The sequence below is a fragment of the Chiloscyllium punctatum genome, chromosome 5 (assembly GCF_047496795.1).
Source record: "Chiloscyllium punctatum isolate Juve2018m chromosome 5, sChiPun1.3, whole genome shotgun sequence".
NCBI lineage: Eukaryota > Metazoa > Chordata > Chondrichthyes > Orectolobiformes > Hemiscylliidae > Chiloscyllium > Chiloscyllium punctatum.
The window spans coordinates 127985336-128006602 of NC_092743.1; the positions used below are offsets into that span (position 1 = coordinate 127985336).

Sequence of the window (21267 nt, forward strand, 5' to 3'; positions counted from 1 at the left end):
TGGTTCCCCATTAACTATCCTACAAGCCACATCATCAAAAAAAAACTAATATATTTGCCAAACAAGGCTTCCTTTTTGAAAAAAACAACATTAGAACAAGTCAATCATACTAGACTTTTCAAAGTCCGCTGTTAAGATTTTGTTAACAAAAGATCCCAGCATTTTCAACACAACTGGTATTAGGCCACCTAATCTGTAGTTCACTTTCATCTTTATTGAAAAGCAATCTAATGTTTGGTAACTTCCAATCTGTTACTGTTCATGAATTGAAGGAATTTTGGAAAATCACAGCTGGCACATTAGCATTCTCTGCAGCTATGCCTTTTGGAACCACGGGGTGTAGGCCATCAGGAGCCAGAGAGTTGTCAGATTTTCATTGTTTAAGCTTCTTAATTTTTCTGAAATTATTACCTTAGTATCCTCACTGTTTTTCGCCTGAAGATGAAGATTACCTATTGTTTCTGGTGTGCAATTTGTGTCCTCTGCTGTGAAGACACGAACATTCAACAAACTCATCTTTTAGACCATCCTTGTGAATTTGATTGTCCCAGTCTATATTTGTATTGAAGACCCCCACAATTATTGCACTGAGTTTTTTGTAAGTTCCCAATAGTTACTTGTTTAATGATTTGTTCAATGACACAACTACCATTAGAGGGCATTGAAACTACTCCAGCATTTTCTGATATTTGTTATTCTTAGTCTTCAGCCATACCAAATCTAATTGATGGTCTTTCTCACTAATGTCCTTATGTCATCCATTTCTTTCAGGGCTACCCCTCTTCCTTGTATGAAATATTATTCTGACATATTTTGTACTCTGAAATATTCATGTATGAACTCTTTTAATGTTGCAGCTATGTCTCTGAAATAGTGATTGTCTAAATCTCTATTTGTAGGAGAAAGTGAGGATTGCAGATGCTGGAGATCAGAGCTTAAAAATGTGTTGCTGGAAAAGCACAGCAGGTCAGGCAGCATCCTTTGCTGCCTGATCTGCTGCGCTTTTCCAGCAACACATTTTTAAGCTCTAAATCTCTATTTGTGCCATTACTTCTTCCATCTCTGTACAAGTATTTCATGCATTCAGATGAATATAGTGTCTTTAGTATTGTTCCCTTCATTACTTTATTCACTAATGCACGGTTGTTGCTAAACTCTGACCCTTCTTGTCTCACTTTGCCATTAGCTACTGCTCTGTTGCCACGATCTTGTTGGATTTCCAGAGATGTCCCTTTCCCTACAAAAAACTAAAGTTAAAGAAATTTGCAGTTTTGTCCGTGTTAAACCAGATGAAAGTTTGGAGGATGGGAAGTTAATAATCATCATGGAGCTGGGCAAGAGTAGAGCATCTTTGTCCCACTGTCATTCAAGTGCCACAGTGATTTCCGACTAATTATTTTTCAGGCGTTAAATTTAATGTTTGTATCTCATGGCTGGATTTCAATGATATAGTATACTACTATTTCGTTCCTGAGCAAGACCTGTCAACAACAAGCTGCAGTATTTGCATTGCTGAATTTAATAACATTCATAAATTATGGTCAGGTTACATTAATCGATATCACATGTGCTGAAGAGGTTGAAATTTACTGTTCAGCTGCAACAGCAATAGGGAGGGAAGATAATGAACTTGAGTCGTAGTCATGACAAGAATGCAGTCATAATGCAATCTCCGCTTGAATGTTAAGCACCTCTATCACATTTATGTGATGCACTTCCACTGCTAATATTTATTGGAGTGCTTGTTTATATTTGCATATCGAGTCAGCAGCAGCACACGCTGAAAGGATAGATTTGCTGTATTTTTTTAAAATCCATGACAAACCCAGTGAAAGCAGAACCTGTCCATGTTATGCAAATCCCAATATATTAAATAGAGGTGTAAATGTGACTATTTACTGTTAGTTATCAATCACGCCTTTTGCTGCAAAAGCAGGCGAACTGGTTTGAGGTACAGATCAGCCAAAATCTAATTGAAAAGTAGAATTGGCTCATGGGTCATATGCCTCTGTAATGATGAATGTTTTTGGTTTTAGCTCCTTTACAATCAATTTTCCAGATGGCTCTTCTATCATGGAGTTGCAGACAGTAGCAATGTGAACATAATTATTTCCATTTCATTTCAGTTCCCTTTTTTGAAGTCCTGCTGCTTGCATGTTTTATCATTTGTTTCTGATCCAGCAAAGTTCTACAGAATCAAGTGAATTTTCCTAATCACGAGTTACAGTACCTTGCTGTAGTTGTGGGTATGTTTGCCAAGCTGGGAAATTGATTTGCAGGCATGTTGTCCCCTGTATAGGTGACATCTTCAGATCTTGGACTAACCATGATCTGACTTGACCCTCAGGCTCTTGTTGTGTTTTGGGAAATGCATTGCATACAGCCTAGATACATTACTGCAGTTTTCTATCTGAATCTGTTTGAAAAGTCAGTGACAATCTCAAAAAGTAAATAAATGCACTGGACTGTTTTTTGTTTGGCCCTTCTAACCTGCTCTGACATGTGGTAAGCTCAGGGCTGATCTGATCATGCTGTCCATTCCACTTTTCTCTCTGCATCCCCTCGCCCCCCCCCCCCAAAAAACAGTCCTGACACCATTATCTATTAAACTCTATCTTGAATAAATGTGATGACCCAACCAACACATTCCTCTGTGAGAGAGAATTCCAGACTAATGACCACAGCAGCCTAGAAGCACTGAGGCTTATTATGATGTTATAATATTATCATGTTATTTCTTAGTGCCTTTCAGCTGAGGGCAATTGATTCAACACAGACTGATGAGTTCTGTTTTGTGTTTTAAAAGCATCTGTCACTGAGAACCATGAGATGCTCATAAAGGACTCCGTTTCGGCTTCTGAAGTGGCTACTGGTCATTACGGTGCAGTCAAGAGCCTAGTATCAACCAATCTAATAACCACAGTGACACCAGAGAAGAAGGCAGAAGAGGAGAAAGCAGAAGAGGAGGAGAAAAAGGCAAAGATTGATATTACTCCATCAGTCACACCGGCCAAGCATGAAATAAAGGTAGTGTGCACTGGGGCATGAAAAATGTACTGATGAGAAAATAGGCAGATGACGACACATCTGAAAGTGAAGAGAGTTAGACTATTGTTGGAAATTTTGTTAGATTAATAAGAAGCTAATTAGATTAGCTTTGCTCTAAAGTATAAAAGCATGCTAATGCTTAGAAGTAGAGTAATTGGATGCATTGTTGCTATACACCATTTCAAGTGAGTTAACAGTTCAACAAAAACCATAAAACAAGGGATTTGATATAAGCATATATACAATAAGCCATAATTCCTAGTCTGTTGATTTTGTTAATGCAGTACATTTTAAAAAAAAATACATCTTTTAATATGATTTTGGAACCAAGGAAGAGCTTGCAGTTTTGAGTGTTTGATATTCCTATTACATTTTTAATTTGACAGCCAGGGGAATGTGTGTTAAGAAGTCCGACATTAAAGCTAAAGTTTTGTTGCCATTTCTTTTAAGTCATTAAAGGATTAAATAGTCTGAAAACTTCCAGCAAAATGTTTCGTTGAATCTGCATCCTCATCACTATTAGTGGTCATCAGCGAGATGTACATACAGAATAGCTCCTTAAATTCGATCATCGCTTGGGTACCAGATGAACATCATAATGCCGAAGCTTCAAGTTGTTTCATTGTGTCACTGCAACAGAAGGGGAAAGATTGATAAACCTCAGAATTTTACTAATGTTTTATGTTTGCAGACTTGGCCAGTAAATGGTGGAACTGCTACTTGAGTTTATTGATGCAACAATTATATCAGAATATCATTTGTAGATGTTTTCCTAATCAACCTGTTCAGAGATGTAATTACATATCTCTGGAACAGGTGCAACTTGAACCCAGACCTCCTGGCTCAGAGGAAGGGACACTACAATTGTGCCACAAGAGCATTGAAAATCATTTGTAATTTATATATTTTAGAGTACCTTTGCAGGACCCAAAAACACATCTAGTTTAGTGCGTCTAGGCAGTGAAGACTAGTGTCTCAATTTATTATTTCTCAAAAATATCACTGGAAGCATCTGGAAATAGGTCACATGTAACATATCTTCTGGAGAGCAATAAATGGCAAAAGAGGAAGAAAGTAAACACTTTTCAGAACAAAATAATACTTCTTACTTATCAGGTCTTCTGACCCATCCAGATGTTTGCTTATAAGGTAGACAAACTAAATGGAAGTCTTTTATTGCCATGCATGAGGTGTACAATATGAGTAGAAGACAGTGCAAGTTATTTCTTCAAGTTTACATTAACTTTGTATATCCCTACTATTGTTTTTAAATACATTTGGATACTACTGTTTGAAACATTAAGCGCCTGCAAGCAACTTTAGCCTCTCAGCATTTTTCACTCCTCTGGTTTGTGCATCTGTAAGGTTCAACATAGAATCCCTATTGTGTGGAAACAGGCCATTCGGCCCATGCTGACCATTTGAAGAACATCCGACCCAGACCCATGCCCTCAACTCTTTCCCTGTAACTCCTATCTTTCCCTTGTTCATCCACATAACCTACACATCCTTGGACACTATGAGCAATTTAACATGGCCAGTCCACCTAACCTGCACATCTCTGGATTGTGGGAGGAAGCCAGAGCACCCGGAGAAATCCATACAGACACTGGGGGATCGTGCAGACTCCACACACATCCTGAGGGCGGAATCAAACCCGGGTGCCTGGCTCTGTGAAGCAGCAGTGCTAACCGATGAGCCATTGTGCCGTACACAAAGTGAGGTTGCCAGTCTGAACCCAAATTAAATAAATAAATCTCTGATCACCATCGTGCTTCAAAGTAAGTAGAATGTAGCAGAAAAATAAAGATTTATTGAGATAACCAGCTTTTATTAAACAAATATTATTAGGGTTGTCATTCAGATCCTGAGATGGGTTATGGTCTTATACCTTGACGTAAATAATCACGTGGGTAAACATATCAGAAAATAGTATTTGGAAAATTGCATGCCCATTATTGATCCTGCTGCATTTGCAGTCCACTTTTTTTTGATAGATATTTTTATTGAAGAAAAAGAAATTTTTTTTAACATATTATTACAAACTTACAAAATAATACACACAAATACAAACATTAATATACAATTAAATATTAAGTAAATAAAGGCCAAAACATAGCAAACAAAGAGAAAAGATAAAGAAAAAATAAACACACCTAACTACTAATCTAACCTATAACTAACCAGAACGTAGAATAAGATGCCTTACATTCCTTAAAAGGAAAAAAAAGGACAACATAATAATTAACTCATGAGGTACACGCTCAGAACAAATTAACATCAGGTCATAATAAAACCCGTATTCATACAGGATTCCTCACCCACCCCCCCCCCCCCCCCCAGCCCCCGGGGATCCCTGGACCAGCCAGAACTGTTACCACAACTTGATAAAAGCCCTTGACAAAATGGCCGAAATATCTGTATCTATATAGTTCAGAAAGGGCTGCCATATTTTATAAAATAATTTGTTTTTTGGTGCACCATATTTTTAAGGAAGTGAAGAGGAATACATTCCATAACCAATCTATACAAATTCGAAAGTCCTGGAGGGCCCTCAGCTACCCAGTTTACTAAAATATTTTTCCTTGCACAAAAGGAGAGAATGAAGAATAATTTCCTCCCGATCACATCCAGGGAGGGCAGGCCTGAAAAGTCCAGGAGAAGAGATACTGGATCCACCCTAATTTCTACTCCCAAGATTTCTGCCAGAGCATTTGCTACTCTGACCCAGTATTTGAGGATCTTGTGACATGTCCATGTGCAGTGTGTGAGAGTGCTGACCTCTATTTTACATTTAGGACACATTGGAGATGCTCCTGCCCTAAACTTTGCCAATTGTTCTGGTGCTATATGAGTCCTATGGAGTATCTTTAATTTGAGTATCATGGGTTCTATTGCCGATAGAGATCTTTCTGGCATTTTCCCAAATGTTGTCCCACATTTCTGAAGAGATTTCCAACCCCAACTCCTGATTCCATGTTTTAAACAATCATTCCATGTCTTCCAACACTTCGTTTATGTTGTGAAGGATAGAGAGTGCTGACCGAGGATAATGCAGTCTACTTTTCAGAGTCCATAGAGGTGAAAGTCACCCTTTCAGGAGCAAACAGTGGTCGATGATGCATTGGCAAACTCTTCTACACCCCATCCCATTTTTGTTTTCCATTGACAAAACTTAATCAGATAGAACACTGACCCTATTTTCTATCTGCTATTTTGTGTGTGTCTGCTGAAGGCATCTTGCATCCCCATGTGTCTCTGTGCATTGATTTGCAAACAAAACCACAAATTTCTCTCTTGGGGATGAATTTAATTATAAACAAAATTACAAGTTCAGCTTCTTGAAGTTACTATGTTTAATTTGAACCATATTTAAAATAATTTTGCCCCCCCCCCCCCCCCCCTGCAGGATTGGAAGCTGTTTCTTTGTTTTGTTTTCCTACTTGGCTCAAATCTACATTGGCATTAAAATTCCTCCTTAATCTCTTCACGTCAAGATCTTCTATGATGTGGATTCTGTACTTAATTTTCTTTTGCATTAATATAAATGTAGGAGTCAAGATCCATTGTTTATGACTGAAAAAAGACCCATAATATATTGGGAAAATGTACTTCACAAAGCAGCAAGAAAATAGCATATTATTTGACTGTAGAGAAACTGTACACTCTGCAATACAGGGATACCTGAGTGTCCTTGTATATGGAGTACCAAAGGAAAGCTTTTGCAAATAGCAGATAATTAGGAAAGAAAATGGAATTGTATAGCCATACAGCAGAGAAACAGACTCTTCAGTCCAAATTGTCTGTGCTGACCAGACATCCCAATCTGACCTAGTTTTGCCAGCATTTGGTCCCTATCCCTCCAAACCCCTTCTATAGATATACCCATCCAGATTCCTTTTAAATGTTGTAATTGTACCAGCCTCCTCCACTTCCTCTGGCAGCTCATTCCAGACACTCATCACCCTCTGTGTGAAAAAATTTCCCTTAGGTCCCTTTTAAATCCTTCCCATCTCACCTTAAACCTGTGCTGTCTAGTCTTGGACTCCCCCACCTTGGTTATTCACCCTATCCATGCCCCTCATGATTTTATAAAACCTCTGCCTCTGATGCGCCAGGGAAAATAGCCCCAGCCTATTCAGTCTGTCCCTATAGCTCAAACCCTCTAGTCCCGGCAACATCCTTGTAAATCTTTTCTGCACCCTCTCAAGTGTAACAACAACCTTCCTATAGAAGGGTGACCAGAACTGTATTCTAAAAGTGACCTCATCAATGTCCTGTACGGCCACAATATTGGGAGAGGGATTGAGTTTCTGAACCATGAACTCCTGCTAAAGCTGTACAAAACTCTGGTGCAGCTGCATGTGGAGTATTGCATACAGTGCTGGTCACCACATTGTAGGAAGGATGTGGAAGCTTTCGAAAGGCTGCAGAGGTGATTTACTTGGATATTGCCCAGTATGGAGGGAAGGTCTTGTGAGGAAAGGCTGAGGGACTGGAGGCTGTTTTTGTTTGAGAGAAGGTTGAGAGTGACTTAATTGAGACACATAAGATAATCAGAGCATTAGATAGCGTGGACAGTGAGAGCCTTTTTCCTTGGATGATGAGGGCTATCACGAGGGGACATAGCTTTAAATTGAGGGATGATAGATATAGGACACATTTGGAGATAGTTTCTTTATTCAGAGATTGGTAGGGACGTGGAACGCCCTGCCTGCAACAGTAGTAGACTTGCCAACTTTAAAGGCATTTAAATAGGCATTGGGTAAACGTATGGATAAGAATAGAATAGTGTAGGATAGGTAGGTTTCAGATTTGGTTCCACAGGTTAGTGAAACATGGGGGGGCAAAAGAGCATTGCAGCACAGTACAGGCTCTATGTTCTAACATGATGCCCCAGCTCCTATACTCTATGTTCTGACCAATGGAGGCAAGCATGCCAAATGTTGCCTTCACCACCCTGTCTACCGCTTCAAAGGAACAACTTCACCCACATCCCTAGATCTCCTTGTTCGGTACCACTCCCCAGAGCCACCATTAACTGTATAAGTCTTATCCTGTCAGGGTATGAAGTATAGAAGGATAATTTACTATCACTGCATAACATATTGATGAGCTCATATCTATCATCTACACCTTTGGTCTCACCTTAATTAAAGAGGAGGACAAATTTGCATTGGATGCAATTCAGAGGGAGTTCAGTAGCTGATTTCTAGAAAGGAGTAGTTGTCTTTAAAAGATATACATACATACATTAAATGAGTTTAGAAGAATGAAAAGCAGTAGTATTGCAATGCAACGTTATCGGAGGACTAACAGGGTAGATGCTGTTTCCTTTTAGGTTTTGGAGCTGACTACAACTATGGGTACATAATTAAAGAAAATGTTTTCCATTTAAGATATGGATGAATATCTCTTGTGAGGGCCATTAGTCTTTGGAATTCTCTTCCACACAGCAGACGGGCTGAGTCACTGGATGTACTCAAGGCTGAGTTAGACAGATTTTAGATTGGCAGAAGTGTTCTAGAGAACACAGCAAGATGTCCATAAGGCCATCATTGGATCAAGCATGATCTTTTTGGATAACGGAGCAGGTTCAGTAGACTAAATGGCCTCTCCACTTATTTCTGACCTTGTTATCAGTTGTCATTATTTTGGAAGCAGAGATTGGCAACCATAATAGCAATGAAGTACCTGATCTTCCTATTAGCTGGAATTAAAATATTCAATTCTACATGCAATCTAGAACAAGCCATGTTCCAGTGCATACTTTGTAGATCCATTCTCAATCTACATTTAATCGAAGCCCCAAACTTAAGTGAAATATTATATTCTCTCGCCTAAGGACATAAGCTCAGAGTAAAACTCAAGTTCCTTATCATTCCTAAACTGCGGCAATGTTCAATTTGTAACTAATTTTCAGCAATCCATTGACTGCTATAGCATTATATTTTTGTTTTGTTGTCTTTCAAAGAAAGAAAACTTCAATGTGAAACCTGATTTTTGCCAGAATTACATTTTCTACATGTTCATATTTTGATTTCTTGTACCCAAGCAAGATTTTTGGTAATTTTGTTTGCCTCCAATATATTTTAAAAGCTCTAATATTCATAAAATAAGAAAAATCCATTTTAGCAGCTTGTTATTTATTGGGGAAAAAATTATTTTTATCCCCTATACCCCAAAACAAACTTTGCAGGATGGTGAATTGTGTCGCCCTTGGCATCCTATCAGTGGTACTCTGTGACCATCTGCTTGGAAGGCTTCAATAGAAGCTTGGGGCAAATCATGCTCAGAATAAGTTCTACTGCTCTATTAAGGTTGGTGCTGGTTCTCCTGTCTTGGTCCTGTGGTTTGCCCAGGCTGGGAACTTAACCTATCACCAATTGAGAATGCAAAAATCCTGCAACTTGGCTCTTTTGGCACTATCATTTTGTTCTGAATGCTTGCTAACGGGTCTATTTATAAATGGGGTTACGCGGTGCTACATTTGCTCAATAGAAATGGATTGAACAGTTAGAAAAAGCTTAAATGTATCAGTGGGATTATTGCATTTAATTGAGTTTAGAAATTTACTCTCCATATGTCAAATGAAAAATGGCATTATTTCTTTTGTTTTTTTTAAATTAGATTTTTGGTTTGTTTTGATGGTGTGATATTGTTTATAAATATTTGACTTGGAATTTCTTTCAACGTGAAGCTTTTTAAGTACTTATGGCCGTCCCCAGTAGAAAAAAAACCCGTGATCTGCTGATTGAAGATATTAGTTCTTGCGATGGTGCTTCTAAATTGGTGTTAAGTTTGAAGAAAAAAGTTCCTCTGATTTTCCTTGGACCGAAGAAAAGATATGTTGCTGGTTATGTGCCCAAATCAGCTGAGAATGATACATGACATAGAGGGGGCCATGGAGGTGATGGTGTTCTAAGATATTCATTGCTTCTGCCTTTGCTGGTCATTATTGCACTTGGCATTGAAAATGTTCCACATATTCATGTTAAGTGCATTTGACTGCTGTTTTACCACTGTTAAGCCTGATTTTTAATTCAAGGTCAGTTTTGAGGTTGATGGATAACAGAGAGAATTCAGAAACTCCTGCAAAATCTAGAAATCCTAGCTCTCTGGTCTCATTCCAATTCTACTGGCTAATGTCCATCCAAAATGGGTAAAACGAATTGGTGAAAGTAACTCTATTCTGGTGCTGTTCAACAACAAGTAAGATTGGCTGCCTGGATCATCTTGCAGGTCTCATCTGCTACTGGTGGAAAAGTTACTGGGGCAATTTTGACCGCTTACAAATTCATTAATGTAAATTGATTAATGCCTTTCTTAAAATAGTGGACTGAATAATTTTATGTAAATATTTTGAACCAGAGTTACTAACAGTATCATTCCATTCCCACAGATTGTAAAAATCTTTTCTTTGTAAACTTAAGACATATGATAAATATTTAAAGTTCAAGGAGGAAACAACCTAATGTGAAACATGAAGACTGTAGCATTTATCACCTCATGAGAAAAAAATTGACTTTTCTAACAACATTAGTGTTGGTAAAATTGAACTATGCTGAAATAAGAAAAGGTTTTCTCTTAGGCTCTTCAAATTTTCAGAGTTTCTGTTAACTTATGGGTCTGAGTTAGAAGGCACCAGAAATTTGACAAAAGTGTGCTAGAACGCTTCTATGTTCCGCATACCATATTTCCAAATCATGTTTGCCAATTAGCATTTTATTTTAAATTCTCCTACCATATCCTAAATAAAACCCTTTTTTGAACTCCCAGAGCTCTGCTGTTGACATCTATAATCCCCAGTAGGACTTCATGCATGAACTGGATGTGCACTGAAGTGTTTGGGAGCAAGAAATGTAACTAATTTGAGCAGTATTAGAACGGGACCATCACTATTTGTCATGTAACTAGAAGGGGGGGCAGGGGAAGGTGGAAACACATCAGCAAGATGAACTACAAAGATAAGTTTGAAAATAAAATGGCATTATATAAACCCAAGGCAATTAAGCAAGTTGAGAATTAATTATAAGCCAGAGGTAAACAAGTCAATTGAAGAAATGCACAGGAGGAAAAGGTAAATCACCAAAGAGAGATTTAATTAAAGTGATTAGATGGTGGTAAATGGAAAACAAATTTAATTTAACATCCAATGCCAAAACAATTGATACTCCTGAAAAGTATTTAAACAAATTACAGCAATTCAAATTATTCTTACTAAAGTTTTTGTGGGGTGTCTTGCAATTTAGCATTTGAGTCACAAAATTAATGAATATTTCTGGTTAGCAGAAGCTCTGAAATTTTGGAAGAACAAATGCAATGGGGAACAAATACAATGGGAATGCATTAACTAATAATTATCTTTTTTTGTCTTTTTCTTTATGTTCCTGCTTATTTCTGTTGCTCCTGGACATTCTGTGATTTCCTTTTCATACCTCCCTCCATAGACATCATTCTTTGGCACAGATTCACTTCGCTCTTCCTCTCGCTCTCTGCCTTTGCATTGTGACTCTTCTGTGTCATCAACGAGCGTTCATAGGAGATGTACAGAGAATGTTTTGAAATCAACTGGTCATATTAAGACCGAAGACCCCAGAAGTGCTTCTAATCCATTATTAGTCTTTGATTCTTCAAAGTATGTTGATAAGAAAACAATGGAATTTAAAAAGGGCCAAGATCTAGGGCCTAGATCTAGGAAAGGAGGAACTTTGTTTTCGTTCTCCTTGCATCTCCCAGCATCATTCTCTTTGCTAGATGATGATGGCTATCTTACCTTTCCAAGCTTCTCTGATGCCAGTTTCTTACCTCAAAGTTTCCAACGTTATCTGCCCATTCAATCACCCTCACTTGTCCCCTGTTTTCTTTTCATTTTCTTCTTCCTACTCTCAGCCTCTTTCTCTGTGCCTTACGCTCTCACTCTCTCATTCCCCCTTGCTATAAGTCTGTGCTACCTGGAGCCCAGGGCAGCCTCCTTGAGTGCTTCAGTTGACAATGACCTGAGTGACAGTTCAGAGGAAGAGGTGTGTACCTCGGCCTAGAACACAGTTCTTTGTGTTCAGTGCTTGAGTGTCCTGCGCAATGTGAAACCTGCAATAGTAATCTTACTTTCAGAAACTCATTGCTGTCTTTTCTTGTTGTTAAAGTTATGTTTCAAAGAGACATAGCTGTAATGTGACTCATCAGATTAGACAAAAAGTTTTTGTATTTGCAGATGGAAAGAATTCTCTGGAAAAACAGCTCTATTCTTCAACAGCTAAGAAGATTGTTCACTAATCATAGTGGAAAAATATGAAGTAATTGGAGTCTGATACATAGTTCTTCCTCTTATAAAGATGTAAAATTCCTAAATTGAATGAGGTCATTCAATTAGGCCATGCTGGCATTTCCCTAAGGGTTGTTTGGAGCCAGTTTGATAGGTCAATCAGTTTAGTTTCTCTGGTGTGAGACAGCCACAACCTCATTAGTATTACAGTAGTCCATTTGTTCTTCAGTGAACCTTATTCTGCTCAGTGAATGGCTCAATCTGTGTCGAAATACCAAACATCAAAGGCCTGATTAGTCACCTTTTAAAGACCGAACGATGTCATTTTATGTTTGATAATACAGTTTTAAAATTATGGTTGTTATCTCACTCATATGCTTAATGTTGTTTTGAAATATCCTACTTGTTGCTTATGAAGTCCTATTTAATGCAGAATTTGAAGATACTGTGGTCCTCAGTGAAAATAGTGTCTAGGAACTGTCAGCATGAAATACTCCGTGACCTTATTCAGTAATTTTTCCTTGAATTAATATCGTACAGAAAGATAAAATGAAACCAGTTTTATGGATAAAGAGCTAAATCCTGCTTTGAAAGTGGACAAATGAAGTAGGCAGAAAACATGGCATGATTTTGCAGGCACGAAAACAGATTGAGGAGTACAGATTTAATTAACTTCACTGTAAAGTTGAAAATGAAAACTTGGTGTCTAATCTCAAATCATCCTCCAGAGAAGGAGTTCTCAACCTTTCCATTGTTCTTGAGCCTTTCCTCCTCCTCGAAATTCAATAAACCCTCTAACGCAGAAAAACTGTTATTGAGAGGCTTTTGTCATGAAGCAATTCCAGTTGCAAATTCATATACACTAAAATTCCACAGCAGAAAATCAGGTGCTTCACTGTGTATAAATGTCTGGGCTCACTTCACAACTTTGGGGGGGAGAAAAGTCAACATTTATTTCTGACCATATCCAACATGAGTGATGTCCATGGACACAGACCTCGGAGAGGAGGCAATGGCCTGATGTTACAATTGCTAAACTATTAATCCAGAAACCTGGGTCATATTGTGGGGACCCAGGTTCAAATCCTACAATGACAGATGGTGGAATTCGCATTTAATATGCAAAACTGTTGTCAATTGCAGGAAGAACCCACCTAGTTCACTTGCGTCCTTTAGGAAGGAAGAACAAAGAAAACTACAGCACGGGAACAGGTCCTTTGGCCTTCCAAGCCAGCGCCGATCCAGATCTTCTGTCAAAACCTGTTGCCTATTTTCAAAGCATCTGTATTCCTCTGCTCCCCGTCCATTCATGTATCTGTCTAGATACATCTTAAATGACACTAACGTGCCTGCCTCTACCACCTCCACTGGGAACACATTCCAGCCACCTACTACCCTCTATGTAAAGAACTTGCCACACGTATCTCCCTTATACTTTTCTCATTTTGAACTTGTGACCCCCAGTAATTAAGTACCCCACTCTGGGGGGGGGGGGGAATAAAAACTTCTTGCTATCCACCTTGCCTATACCTCTTATGATTTTGTAGACTTCAGTTAGGTCCCCCCTCAACCTCCCTTTCTAATGAAAATAATCCTAATATACTCAATCTCTCTTCATAGCTAGCACCCTCCATACCAGGCAACATCCTGGTGAACCTCCTCTGCACCCTCTCCAAAGCATTCATATCCTTTTTGGTAATGTGGCAACCAGAACTGTATGCAGTATTCTGAATGTGGCCGAACCAAAATCTTATACAACTGTAACATGACCTGCCAACTCTTGTACTCAATACCCTGTCCGATGAAGGAAAGCATGCCTGTATGCCGCCTTGACCACTGTATTGACCTGCATTGCCATTTTCAGGGTACAATGGACCTGACATCCAGATCTCTCTGCACATCAATCTTCCCCATGACTTTTCCATTGACTGTATTGTTTGTTATTGAATTGCATCTTTCAAAATGCATCACCTCACATTTTCCCAGATTGAACTCCATCTGCCATTTCTCCGCCCAACTCTCTAATCTATCTATATTCTGCTGTATTGTCTGACTGTCCTCTTCACTATCTGCTACTCCACCAGTCTTTGTGTCATTTGCAAATTTGCTGATCAGATCACCTATGCCTTCCTCTAGATCATTTACATTTGTCACAAACAACAGTGGTCCCAGCACAGATCCCTGTGGAACACCACTGGTCACAATTCTCCATTTTGAGAAACTTCCTTCCACTGCTACTGTCTCCTGTTGCCCAACCAGTTTTCTGTCCATCTCGTTAGTACGCCCAGGACCCCTTGCAACCTCACTTTCACTATCAGGCTACCATGGGGAACCTTATCAAATGCCTTCCTTAAGTCCATGTATATTACATCTACAGCTCTTCCTTCATCAATCAACTTTGTCACTTCCTCAAAGAATTCTATTAAGTTGGTAAGACATGACCTTTCATGCACAAAACCATGTTGCCTATCATTGATGAGCCCATTTTCTTCCAAATGGGAATAGATCCTATCCCTCCGTATCTTCTTCAGCAGCTTCCCTACCACTGATGTCAGGCTCAATGGTCTGTGATTGCCTGGATTATCCCTGCTACCCTTCTTAAACAAAAGGACAATATTAGCAATTCTCCAGTCCTCTGGGACCTCACCCATGTTGAAGGATGCTGCCAAGATACCTGTTAAGGCTTCAGCTACTTCCCTCAGTAACCTGGGATAGATCCCATCCACACCTGGGGACTTGTCCACCTTTTGAGAATACCCAAAACTCCCTCCCTCCTTATGCCGACTTGACCCAGAGTAATCAAATATCTATACCTTACCTCAACATCCACGATGTCCCTCTCCTCGGTGAATACTGATGTAAAACGCTCATTAAGAATCTCGCCCATTTTCTCTGACTCCGTGCATAACTTTCCTCCTTTTGTCCTTGATTGGGCCAACCCATTCTCTAGTTACCCTCTTGCTTTCTCTATATGGATAAAAGGTTTTGGGGTTTTCCTTAACCCTGTTTGCTAAAATATTTCATGGCCCCTTTTAGCCTCTTAATTCCTCATTTCAGAATGGTCCTACATTCCTGATATTCTTCCAAAGCTCCGACTGTCATCAGCCTAGACCTTATGTATGCTTCCTTTTTTCTCTTAGCTAGTCTCTCAATTTCACCTGTCATCCATGGTTCCCTTGCCATATCTATCCCTCATGTTCACAGGAATATGTCTCTCTGGCACTCTAATCAATAGCTCTTTTTTAAAAGCCTCCCACATATCAAATGTGGATTTACCTTCAAACAATTGCTCCCAATCTACATTCCCCAGCTCCTGCAGAATTTTGATATCATTAGCCTTCCCCCAATTTAGCACTCTTCTTTAGGACCACTCTCATCTTTGTCCATGAGTATTCCAAAACTTACAGAATTGTGATCACTATTTCCAAAATAATTGCCGACTTAAACTTCAGCCACCTGGCTGGGCTCATTGTCCAACACCAGGTCCAGTATGGCCCCTTCCCGAGTTGGACTATTTCCATAGTGCTCTAGAAAACCCTCTTAGGTGCTCCTTACAAAGTCAGCTCCATCTAGACCTAAGTGAATCCCAGTCAATTTGGGAAAACTAAAATCTCCTATCACCACCACCCTGTTGCTCCGACATCTTTCCATAATCTGTTTACATATTTGTACGCTCTCTCTCACACTTGCTGTTGGGAGGCTTGTAGTACAACCCCAACGTTGTTACCACCCCCTTCCTATTTCTGAGCTCTGCCAATATTGCCTCACTGCTCAAGTCTTCCATAGGGCTGTCCTTCAGCACAGCTGTGATATCCTCTCTGACCAATGATGCAACTCCTCCACCCCCTTTACTTCCCCCTCTATTCTGTCTGAAGCATCCATATCCTGGGATATTTAGTTGCTAATCGTGCCCTTCCCCCAACCAAGTCTCAGTAAGAGCAATAACATCATACTTCCAGTTACTAATCCAAGCCCTAAGTTCATCTCCCTTACCTACTACACTTCTTGCATTAAAATAAATGCACCACAGACCACCAGTCCCTTTGTGTTCATCATCTGATCCCTGCATACTCTTCCCCTTAGACATGCTGACTTCCTTATCTAGTTCCTTACAGGCTTTAGTTACCACCTCCTTACTGTCCACTAACTTCCTCATTTGGTTCCCATCTCCCTGCCTCATCAGTTTAAACCCTCCCCAACAGTGTTCACAAAAGCACCCCCAAGGACATTGGCTCCAGTCTGACCCAGGTGTTGACTGTCCAGTTTGTATTAGTCCCACCTCTCCCAGAACTGGTCCCAATGTCCCAGAAATCTGAATCCCTCCCTCCTGCACCATCTCTCAAGCCATACACTCATCCTGCCTATTCTTTCGTTTCTACTCTGACTAGCACGTGACACTGGTAGCAATTCCTAGATTACTACCTCTGAGGTCGTACTTTTTAACTTAGCTCCTAACTCCCTAAATTCTGCTTGTTGGACCTCATCCCTTTTTTTTTATCCTATATCATTGGTACCTACGTGCACCACGACAGATTGCTGTTCACCCTCCCTCTTCGGAATGGTCTACAGCTGATCTGAGACATCCCTGACCCGTGCACCTGGGAGGCAACACACTAACCGGCAGTCTTGTTTTCAACCACAAAACTGCCTATTTACTCCCCTTACAATTGAATCCCCTATGATTATAGCCCTTCCACACTTTTTTCTGCCCTTCTGAACAGCAGAGCCAGCCACGGTGCCATGAACCTGGCTACTGCTGCCTTCCCCTGGTGAGCCAACTCCCCCAACAGTATCCAAAATGGTATACCTGTTTTGGATGGAGATGACAGCATGAGTTGAGAGCTACAGTAATGTGGTTTACTCTTACCTGCCATCTGAGCAATTAGGGATGCCCTAGACAGCATTGCCCACATCCTGTGAATTAATTTTTTTAAAAGCTCTTCGTCATAGTGGGGCAGTTTGATCACCTTCATGGGAAGATGGCAAGATGACAGCCTGGTGGTATTATCGCTGGACTGCTAATCCAGAGACCAAGGTAATGACCCAGGACCTGGGTTCGAATTCTGTCATGGCAGATGGTGAAGTTTGAATTCAGTAAAAATCTGAAGCCATTGTCAATTGTTGGAAAAACCCATCTGGTTCACTAATGTCCTTTAGGGAAGGAAACTGCCATCCTTGCCTGGTCTGGCCTACATGTGACTCCAGACCCACAGCATCAACTGCCCTCTGGGCAATTAGGGATGGGTAGTGACACCCTTGTCTAGTGATTGAATAAGTTGAAAAGAAAGCCACCGGCAGATCAGGAGATGGAGTTATCTGAATAGTCAGTTACACTGAGCTTTCAACCCCAAGAAGCACCTAAACACATCAAATTTCAGTGACTCTATTGCTTTACTCCACCAACTTAAAATGGTGAAAACCTGCTGGAAAAAAGACGACCTGCTAAACACTGTCAATGGATAAAGGGTAAATCAGTGAAGCAGTGATGTCCCCTCTCCTTTACCCACCTATATCATTGGCACTAGTAGCACCACCTCAATCCAGCTTGGCACTGAGAGGATTGAATCAAATTCTTTGAGGTGGGTTTTAAGAAAAAACCTGTTTCACTCGTTCTTCACAATGAATCAAGTGTTAATAAAAATCAACAGTTTTTATTTACCCAGTTTAGAGTCGTATTTTTGAAAAGGTTTTATTCTTGTAATATCTGATTTGACAAAGTCTTCTCACAAACCTCTAGTTGAGAACCTCTCCTCTGGAGTACCCAGGATTGGCTGGTAGTGAAGTGTATATAAATGATGTGCATGTTTGTATTAATCTTGGAAATATATGAAAAGTTTAAACTACTAGTCATTGTCTGGTCCAGACTGCATGTAAGGATCGTTCAATGAATGAGGGTCTGTTTGCATCATGACCTACATGTCTGTTCAGTAAGAAGGCACAAGCCTGAATTGTATATGATTCAAAGCCCCTATTAGACTATATTGTCTACTTAATCTGTATCTTTTGAGCAGAAATTGATTTTCATTCTTAATTTACCAGGGAACTTAATATTACCCAATTTTTCAGCTATCTAGACACATGAATACAGGAATATGGGCCAAATTACTTCATATGATTTTATTGCAGTTCACTGAAGAAAAGATGATGATTTTGCTTCAGGATTGAAAATCTAAAGAGTTATTAAGACAAATATTTAAGACCAGTCTCCTTAATTTCTCACAAAAGATGACAAATGGAAAAGCTTCACTATGCTGATGAAACTTTGTAAAATGTAAATTTGTGACTGATGTTAGTAAAGTCAGAAACCGTCGCCCTTTGATCGACGTTCAATATTCTTTGGACCTTTTTTCCCTTCTAGTGAACGCGTGTACTTTGCTGCATCTTGGCCACAATTCTAATAAGTCAGTGTTTCTTAAGTAGACATTGTTAAGTGGTCTTTGCTGAAGAAAATATTTGTCTGAGTTATCACTGAAAATTACTTTCCTGCAGTAAATGATTTAGAAAACTAAGAGGAAATGAAGCATTGAATTTGAGATTGTAAACCGCAGTACTTCTTTTTTTATTGTATGAGAGGATAAGATGAAAATGCACCATTTTTAAAAAGAAAATATTGTACTTAAATTAATTCAGTGACAACACCACATGGATCCAAAGCCATCAAATTAACTTTCTGGATAATTGATAATGAGTTCTTATTTTAGTCTTCGTTGAGACTTCACAAAAAGTCCTAAAAATAAGATCTGCAGAGACATGTACAGTCTAACTGTAAATTGAGCTGTTAGGATTTCTGGACATTATTCTGTTCACATAAATGCTGCAAGCAGACCTGTATATAATTATTCCTAAAGAAAGCAATGGTATACATGAGGGCCTGAGAATCAGGCTGTTGTCACAGCAACTGAAAATAGTTCCTGAAATAAACTTTTGCTTCTGGTGTAAATGAGTTGCATTTTTAAAAAATTAATATAGTTAGTTACAAAATTGTAAAATGTTTGATTTAAACCAGACCAAATCAATTTTGTATCTCAAAAAAAAAGCCATATGAACTTTCAAGAATGTAGGTGGATATTTGCAACCTCCACTGAATCACCATGCAGTGTGAACAAAAGGGTCCCATTTTGCTAAGATATAACCTGCACTCCACAGCCACCTTATATATAATATATATTCAATATGGTTTCGGCTAGATGATATTCACGCCTCTCTGGCTACCTTGAAGAGACATTCAGCCCCTCCTGAACATGTACAAGTTCCTTAGTTCCATTTTAAGATCCCCTATTGTGAATTGTTCGAGGTGAGTGGAACATGTCCTGACTGCGTCCCTCTGAGCTTTTTGTGTTCTTGCTGGGGTTTAATCAGCAGTCCTTAAGTGAGTGCTGAAGGCCACTAATAAACAATTCATCTTTTTAACTTGCTGGATGGGCACCACAGCACTTCTGAAAGCCATTTCTTGCCTTCCAGAACTTCCAGAACAGGATGCTATTCTGTTCCTGTCCCCACTTCTTGAAACCTACTTGAGGGACTTTGCCATATCACAACTCCCAAAATCAGCAAACTGCCTCTGTATGCCCCAGGAGGGTCAGTAGCTCGTTGGCTCCTGATGTATGTCTGAGTGTGCCACTTATTTTGGATCTAATCCAATTTCTAGCTCTTTATCTTTCTCTGCAGTGAAATGTCAGGAGTATAGCCACTTAAGCTTCAATTTTCTTAAAACAATACAACTGTACAAAGAAAACTGAATATCCATAGTACATTGTTTTATAAACGTACAGTTTATTTTTACGAATGCTACTCATTTGGTTGTAGCATGCATGTGGCCACTTTGCCTTTCATCGTTAGATTGAGATACATCATTGATAGTTTAGTTCTGTGTGCTTTGCCCAGCCATTAACAGAAATAACTTCAAGGTAATCAACCTCTGCCTTACTGTAGAAAAGGGATCCTCATTCTGTGCAACTTGTCTCAGAATTGGAATAGGTTTAAATTAGTTTTTTTGATGCCCTTTGTTTCTATATTTGTTTAAGTCATTTACTGATGCTGTACAAATTGACCCCAAAATCATCACACTTTCAGTAAGTCAAAGTGGAACTGAAATATCATTTCTGAGGCCTTTAAACAATGTGATTTTCTTTTATTAAAAAGCATTCAATCTTGTAACTTGCTATTACACTTCTCATTTTGCCTTAAAAACCATCCTCTGAGCTTGTTCCATTTAATTTGTTTCATGCTTATAATGAATCCTTTTTTGTCACTGAAGCTGATATGCAATGAGACATGTGAATAAGCTGCCTTGCAATTAAGCTTCACTGTTTTGATGTGGCTGATGTATTTTTATTCCTGCTTTCCTACTGGACATCTTGGAATTTTGCTGACAAAATAGACTGACAGTGAGCAGACTGACACTACGGCTCCTGCTGATGGAGAAACCACTGCAGAGGTTTGTACATTCCACCAGCTTGCATTTCCAATGGAAATGACCCTCATAATCTCACTTGTTTGTCTGAGAGTTTTAATTAGTGCAGCTGTAAATTTGACATTAACGTAGCCACACGATGGTATATAGATTCATGTGAACAAGTACAAAGTAACAGAACACTTATTCTATGATAAAATGGGAATTGGCAAGCAAGATCAGCAGGATAAAATGGTTCAAAAAGTCAATGAAAGTGCACTGCATGAAAATTTTATCAGGAAGTCACAATTTATAATGACATTAAAACCTTCTTTGTTTGCTCTTATTTCTCCATTTATACAATGTTTAACTGTAGTGTGATTTGTAACTGGAACATGGGCCAATATAGCTCAGTTGGCTGGATGGCTGGTTTGCAATGCAGAGTGATGACCACAATGTGGGTTCAGTTTCCACACTGGCTGAGGTTACTATGAAGGATTCTACTTCTCAACCTCGCTCCTTGCCTCACCAGTTGTCTCTGTCTGTAATGGAAGAGCAGCCC

The 21267-nt window shown here is 39.3% G+C and overlaps 1 protein-coding gene across 31 annotated transcripts in view; it reads left to right on the forward strand.

Annotated features, from left to right (window-relative positions):
• The window catches only part of LOC140477422 (band 4.1-like protein 3), a 297319-nt gene that overhangs the window by 241118 nt on the left and 34934 nt on the right, over positions 1–21267 (forward strand). For 19 of the 31 annotated variants that reach the window (XM_072571280.1, XM_072571293.1, XM_072571294.1 and 16 more), the window contains exons 12-14: positions 2807–3027; positions 11499–12071; positions 20694–20750. In XM_072571280.1, the coding sequence (XP_072427381.1) occupies positions 2807–3027; positions 11499–12071; positions 20694–20750 (851 nt within the window). The remainder of the gene's footprint in view (positions 1–2806; positions 3028–11498; positions 12072–20693; positions 20751–21267) is intronic. The other 12 variants (XM_072571301.1, XM_072571310.1, XM_072571304.1 and 9 more) reach the window with 2 other exon arrangements.